Source organism: Phaethon lepturus, unplaced genomic scaffold, assembly GCF_000687285.1.
Source record: "Phaethon lepturus isolate BGI_N335 unplaced genomic scaffold, ASM68728v1 scaffold18513, whole genome shotgun sequence".
Classification (NCBI taxonomy): Eukaryota; Metazoa; Chordata; class Aves; order Phaethontiformes; family Phaethontidae; genus Phaethon; species Phaethon lepturus.
Window position 1 is genome coordinate 3,344 of NW_010529954.1, and position 7,578 is coordinate 10,921.

The 7,578-nt window shown below is 45.5% G+C and overlaps 1 protein-coding gene across 1 annotated transcript in view; it reads left to right on the forward strand.

Annotated features, from left to right (window-relative positions):
• Positions 1-801: 801 nt before the first annotated feature.
• The window catches only part of LOC104618499 (neuronal PAS domain-containing protein 2), a gene marked incomplete at both ends in the record, with an annotated part of 22,494 nt that continues 15,717 nt past the window's right edge, over positions 802-7,578 (forward strand). Inside the window, 6 exons of the mRNA XM_010284115.1 lie at positions 802-920; positions 3,220-3,302; positions 4,220-4,326; positions 5,501-5,648; positions 6,251-6,332; positions 7,033-7,174. Of these exons, the coding sequence (XP_010282417.1) occupies positions 802-920; positions 3,220-3,302; positions 4,220-4,326; positions 5,501-5,648; positions 6,251-6,332; positions 7,033-7,174 (681 nt within the window). The remainder of the gene's footprint in view (positions 921-3,219; positions 3,303-4,219; positions 4,327-5,500; positions 5,649-6,250; positions 6,333-7,032; positions 7,175-7,578) is intronic.

Genomic DNA, 7,578 nt, shown 5'->3' on the forward strand with positions numbered 1-7,578 from the left:
ATTCTTTTGGCAACGCATCTCTGTGGCAGGAGGTGCTAGTGGGTCCTCAAGGCAACACAAGAGCCATGCAATCGCGAAAGACAGAATAAAAAACATACACAAAATCTGTAGCCACATCGCATCCACTTTTTCCTTCTGCCCAGCGTTTCAGGAGACAGCAGGCCATCTGCAGACTCACCAGAAATGTCCAGCTCTGCAAGCCAGTGCCATATACGAGGTCCTCTTTGCTCTTCTTTAAAACAAGGAGATCTTGAGCATGCTGGGGACGGTTCTCCTTAGATGCAGAAGGGGAAGGCGCACTTCAGCAGCCGAGAATCACAAGCAGCCTCTTGCTAGCTTGATGAAGCCTTGCTGGCTGTGCGCCCCGGTGTTTTGCCATTGATGACTTGACAAACTCTCTTCAGCTATCTATCTCCCTTGCCAATGCTTTTTTTTCACTGCCTCTTGGAAGTTATGGCACTAGGCATGCTGCAGCATATATTTTTTTCTTGTGAGTGGTAAAAAAGAGCAATTGGATGCATGAGGTTTCTTTCCAGAAAGCTGGTTTATGCTCTGTAATGAGGTTTGTCCTTATTTTTATCAGGATTAACCTATAAGATTCATACTTGAAGTTAAGCTCTGATGTCTTTCTGCCTAACATGACTGACTTGGATTTATATATATGCATATCAGCCTTAAAAGCTTTTAGAGCACTTCTCTAAATAAAATTAGCATTAGTACGCTTCAATTGTGCAAAATACTCAAGGGAGAGCAAATCTCATGAGAGGCATGACTCTGCATCCCCTTTTTTTCCCTACCTAGTGCCTAACTCCACTTGCAATGGCTTTGACGAGGCTGTCCCAAGGGCTTACAGAACATCTCCGGGAAAGCAGATCTGCTTCGTTGCGACTGTGCGTTTGGCAACACCTCAGTTTTTAAAGGTAAGTGTTTACCTTGGGTCCCATTTATTTCCAGACTTCTCAAAACACTTTCAGAGGGGGTGACACACAACGTTCTTAGTTTTGCTAATTGAATGGATTACAGATATCACATTTCATGCATCCAGTGAAAAGGATTATCAGCGTGAGCCAGGATCTGCGGAAGCGGTGTCATTTCTGCACCCCTTGCATGGGAAATAATAGAAACCCTCCTTTGCATTGCAAAGTCACTTTGAAATTGGGTTCTTCATTGCCTTCTGTTCCTGCGATGGGACAGTATACAGATGGCCACCAACACTTTCATTTGTGCCCCCTGGTGTCTTTGGGTGACTGCTGCTAGTTTCCCTCCTCTCAAATCCTGGTAGTAAGATAGCTGCTTGTGGAAATAAGGATAGACCACCCAACCTTGTGCCTGGCACTGCGGTTCCCTAATTAACAAATGTGAGGAGGTGTCCTGTCCTCAGAAGTTAAGAGATTTTTGATCTAATTGAGACCTAGCTGGTATGAAATCACTGCTCCCTTGGCCTGGCTCCGTTACTGCTCCGGGACTTGTAGGGCTCTCTTGACTGATTCACGGCCCCGGCAGCCAAGTAGAGTCCCTTCTAGGTAAGTGAGGACACTTCCCATCAATCTCAACCACAGTAATCGTATTAGCAGTAGGGGCCGGAATTAAGGTTCTCAGGGAACCCTGAAAGCAAATTCCCTTGTCTTTGAGTAGCTAACATCTCAAAATAAACAAGGAGGCAAAATGGGCTACACGTGGCAATGAGCTGCCCAGTGCTAGGGAGGAAGCAGATGCTGAACAACCTGGAGACGGTGTTAGCTGCCACGAAATCCTAGACGCTGCTCTCTTCAGTTCACCTGGTGACTCACTTAACCCCCACTCTTGACTTCCTCGTCTAAAATGAAGGCAGAAACATTTATCTGACTGTCTAAGGAAGGCAGAATCAGGATTTTGGTTGCACACAGCCATGTTTGCATGCTGCACTTTGAATTTTAGGGTATGTTCTTGGCATCAGGACGGATTTTGGTGTAAACTGGAGAGGGGAGGAGAGAGGAATTTAAGGTATGCATGAAGCCTTTTGGCTCTGTACAGCCAGCAACTTTAATCAACTTTGTTAGCATTGATATGTATCAAAGAAATGCTTGATGGCAGCGTGCCTCAGCTTGTCCTCTGGTCCCAGAGGGTTTAAAACATTGCTGGCCTGAAAGTCTTCTCTCCCCAAGAGCATCAGCAGAGAGAGAAGTGGCAGTGGAGACGATGGGAGGATGTTGCTGAGCCCACAGCACAGGGGGACGTGGCACCACGGAGCAGGGGACAGCAGCACTGAGGACCAGTGGACAGGCTCTCCTTATCAGTCATGATGGAGACCCTCCTGCAGGAGAGACATGAGGGACACAGTAACCCTGGATGCCACCAAATCCTGAGCGCTGGTGTTGGCAAGCCCCAGGCCGGGGGTCTCCAGGCTGACTCTAGGCAGCCGGCGGAGCTGGAGCTGCCCCGGCAAACCGCCAGTGGGAGAGGAGGGGTCAGCAGAGGGGGGCTGGGAGCCAGCTGTAGGGCACGCAGCCAGCCCCAGCCCACGCGCGGGCCTGCGCCATGGTGCCGTGCTTCTCCCCTTCCCACCGCCACCCGACGACTAATCGCCCCCGACTGCCTCCTGATCCTCACGGGCAGCCCTGTGTCCTGCCTCCTGAAATACACTTCTTAATTATTGTCAGTAAGGGCTGCTGCGCGCCTCAAGGGCCAGCTTCTTCACGGTGGGAGTGAAGCGCAAGGCAGAACCACCGCCCTTCCCCCGCCCGACAGGCTCCCTGAAAAGGCATTTACTATGGAGCGGGAAGGAGAGTCTCCCCCTTTCCCAAGAGGGGAGGGCAGATGTCCGAAAGGGCCGAGCAAGGGCAGTGGGTATCTTAAGTAACACAACAGAGAGTGAGGAAAGATGTGGCAAACCCAGGTGGGACCAAGCACAGGCCGGATGCCGGGGAAGGGCACTGCTGCTCGGGGCCGTTGGGGGCACAGCCATCACAGCCCGGGCACGCCTCAGAGCCGTAAAAACTTCGGCACCCCGAGGAACAGTCTCAGCTCTGAAGTCCGTGTGCATCACAAGTCCGTCTCCCCAACTCCTGCAAAAACGCTGGCATTGCTAAACACAACAGAGTGCTCTCTGGAATTGCCAGGAAACATCCGAATCCTCTGTTTTCCCCTCCCATGCACGGCGTATTTATAGCTAACGAAAGCTAGATGAAGCAGAGGGGTGAAGCTGCAACTCTCAGCAAGCTGGTTTTCTTCACCATACAGGAGATGTGCATCGTGGAAGAACCTCTAGAGGAATTCACATCAAGACACAGTCTGGAGTGGAAATTTTTATTCCTGGATCACAGGTTGGTGACAAGAAAAGCACTCCTGGTTGTGTTCAGTGCTTGTCTACTGCTAATTTTTTTAATACTCAATACACTCAAATAGTGTTCTGTTTCACATCTAAATTGCATGAACAGGAGGACTGCCACTGAAATTCCTGAAAAAACTGATGTTTACTATTTTACATTTATTTTTGCACTTATTTTTACCAGTCTTCTAAAACAAAACTACTCTGTTTCTCAGGCCAAATTTGTGATAAACTTGTTCTTGTTTCTTTTAAAAACATCGGTCGACCAAAGACTGTCACATGGCAAAATGATCTAATTATTATACAGCTGCAGAAATCATTCTTCCCAAATCCAGGCATTGATTGTGTGTGTGCAATTCCCACCGAGTTACAGAAGGAAAGTCTGTGCTGGCCTGAGGCAACCATGCTGGCAAAGGTACAAAGCAACTGCCTCAGCACGCCACGGACGAGCTCTGCAGGCACCTGGAGGGAAGCTCCACAGATGATCTCCCCTCCTACCCCCCTAGTCCCAGCAGATGAATGCTTCCTATCACCTCGCCACGTGTTTTTTTCCTGTGCAGGGACTGCAGGAGCCACAGCAGAGCCCCTGACCAGGGAACAGCCAGGGAACGGCTGCCCCACAGCAGGTCCTTGAGTCCCTGAGCAGCTGAGTTTCTTTCCACAACCACATTTTCCCAGGAAAGATGGGATTGTCATGGTCTTGTCCTTGGGGGGACGGTGCCCGCCGGCACTCCCGTGTCCAGCCTGGCACCCCGGGCACAAGGCAGGGGAAAGTCAGGGTCTGGTCCCCTGGGGACAACTGTACACCAACGAGCGAGAGCTGGTCTGGGCTTTTTACATATCCGTGTCGACATGCAGAACTGCTGTTTCTTTTGTGGTTTATGAATTCACTCGTATTGTGCCTAACCGCAGAGCACCGCCGATTATAGGATACTTGCCTTTTGAAGTGCTGGGTACTTCTGGCTACGACTATTACCATATAGATGACCTAGAGCTGCTAGCAAGGTGCCACGAACACTGTAAGTATCGCATAGACCAGGTTCCTGTAGAGTCACTTGGGACACCTCTTTTCACTGAAATGTAGTTTCAGTTAAAATTGATTTAAACTTGTAAGCCGACGTTTGACCCTTGCCTCATACCTGGTGGACTTATAGCAGATTGGGGGCACCGCAGCTGACCAGCGTCTGGGCCAGACTTATCAAGCTCTGAAAAATACAATTTTACTTTCTGTATCCCCAAAAGCAGTCAGCGAGACTCACTGAATGGATAAAATACATCAGATTAGACTCCTGCCCTACTAGTAAAGAATGTACAGGAATAGTTCAAGCAATCTCAGAGGAGATCCTGTTTTGTAAAATGCTGGTGGATTATTTACCCTAATGTTGTTCACCATGTCTCTGAGATTACTTGTGATTATTTAAATATAGTCTATTAAGATGTAATTGAAAAATTCTTTCACTAAGTAAAGAAAATGAGTCAATGCTTTTCAAATATTTGCTTACAGAACTGGCTGGAACTTCTCAGCTAACCACTTCTGGGTGTCCTGAAAAAATCCCATCAACATTAGTTTTTATATGTTGACATTAAAATATAGAAAGGCTAAATATGTGCATGTTTGATTAGTTTTGTTGGTGAACCTTTAAAACCTTCAATACACCCCAGTTTACTGCAGTTTGAATTCTTGTCAGTCTGGGAATTTTCTTTCAGTTTCAAATGATTTTTATCTTTGCACAATGTTATCTCCTATACCCCCTCCGTTCTGAATCTGTCTGCACACAATACTCATCTTTTCAAACATTTTTATCCTGTACTTTTCTGCTATAGAATTTAAGATGATCACTCCTAGAAATTAATCCCAGATGCCTAATTAAGCAGTATGTGATCAGCACATAAACCAGGGTAAGATCTGTGTTTAATTTGTAGCAGACACTAATGCATTAGTGTCCCAAGTTAAGGTTAATTGTACTGTGTTGTGTAGGAATGTACCGTTCAAAGTGTCAGAAGAAGATACCTACTGACCTTTATGACCTTTTGCTCTATCATAAGACAGGACCACTCACTCGAAAGGTGCTTAGACTCCTGTCTCCCTTGGGAATCAATGGGGCCACAGATATTTTTATCACTCTTTTCACATTTCATGTCATTTTCACGTCAGAAATTGTGCTACAAGCTGTGTGTATTTTCTGCTGACAGTGATGCAGTTTGGCAAGGGGAAGTCGTGCTGCTATCGGTTTCTGACCAAAGGACAGCAGTGGATCTGGCTCCAGACCCATTACTATATCACCTACCACCAGTGGAACTCCAAGCCAGAGTTCATTGTGTGCACACACATGGTGGTAAGGTACGGAAAAGCACATCAACTGGTGGGGACACAGAGGACATAAGATAAGGGCATCCTCATGACTGTCAACATTTTCTCTTAAAAACTTAATGTCTTTTACATAACAAAAAAAAATAAGCCTGAACTCTCTGAAGGAAGTATGTTCACTATAGAAAAATCATCAGACTAAACCTTGCTTTATGCTAAGCTTGATTTGTCAATCATGAGTTTAGGGGCAGATTAACTCTTGCATTTTTCCATTTTGTGCAAAAATAGAGAGTAGACAGATCCCTTAACTATTCATTTCCCCTAATCCTTATGTTGTTTTGAATGAGGTGTGTGGAAGCTTTCCAATGAAGTCATAAAATGGTTGTAGGATGCAAACTTGCCCTTTATATATACTTCTTTAATATACTTCTTGATTTCAGGAAGATAGGAACAGAGCAAAAACGGAAAATTAAAACAGTCTCTCATATGTTATTTAGAAGCATTTGACTTAACTGTTTTTTCAGCTGTTCATTTAACCTGTAAAATGTTACAATAATTTGTTTCTCTTGCTTAAAGCACAGCTTATAAAATATGACAATACCATGTTGATACATAGAATTATATTTTCCATTCAGTTATGCAGATGTTCGGGTGGAGAGGAGACAGGAGATGGGCTTGGAAGAAGTGTCCTCAGAGGTTGTGTCCTCAGCACTAAAGGTACAATGAGAAAAGTTTTTTTCATGAATATATGTAATAATCACAACTTGTTCCTATGTTAATGTCACTGAAGACTCCAGCATTGTCTGTCTGGGTAGATTCCCTCAACTTCAGAATTCATTGCTCACTTGAATAATTTTAACGTAAATTGGGTAAGTTCATGAAAGGATAAACCTGGAGATCAGTAACAGCCACAAATGAAGTGGAATCATGGGCAGGGGCAATGTGAGAGATTTCCACCTTTCCTTGGCGAAGTACTTCAGTTTAAAGATCCATTTGGACACGTTCTGGCAATCAGCCTTCTTGGCTACCTCTCAGCAATCTGCTGAGGGAAGAAAGAAAGGCTCCTCCTCCGTGCACGGCTGAGTGTCTCACAGAGGTTGCAGTTGCTGTCACATCCAACTGAACGCAAAAGAAAGATTCAGAAAAACATGTGAAGGCACAAAATTACTATGGCAGTAGCTTGCTACTTATTTCCAGTTCAGTGATAGCTCTTTGTAAAATGCGTTAGTCGGATGCTATTTGGAAGGGATATTGACACCTGTGCCCCAGATCTTCTGCTGGCCTACCTGGGATTAGCTCTGCTCAAGTCATTTTAAGCCAGCCAAAGAACTGGGTGTGGCACCATTACTAGATGCATTTCAAAATGTTTTTACTTTGACAGATGCAATAGCTTTTCCCTTTTTTTGGTCTGTTTTAGGACAGTGGGACCAGCTTGGATCCTGAACAGCACTTTAATGCACTTGATATTGGTGCCTCAATCCTCAGCGCTAGTCGGACACCCTCAGTATCATCCAGGAGTTCACCAAAATCTTCCCACACACCCAAGTCAGACCCAGCATGTGAGTGACATTCCTGGGTTACTGCATTATTTTTAATTTAGCCAAGTTACAGAATGTGTGCCTATATACCACAGCTCCTAATTTAACAGTTATTTATTAGGTATCAATGATGCGTGTTTGTCACTGACAATGAAGTGCATAATCTGAAATGGTAACGTACAAGAGGGACGGTTCTAGTGCAACCACCTATACACTGGAAAATGAGTAGTGGGACTAGCTGTGAGACCTGCTGTTTGAAGCGGGCATGAAAATAAGGACTTCTGTCTTCAGATTTGAGGGCATCAGTATGGGCAATATCAGGCCCCTCTAGACTTACATGAGTAATAACAGACTGTGGGTAATTCTCTTCTGACCAAGAATCAGGATGCTCCAGTCTTGACTTGGGCACACTTTATACACTCTTT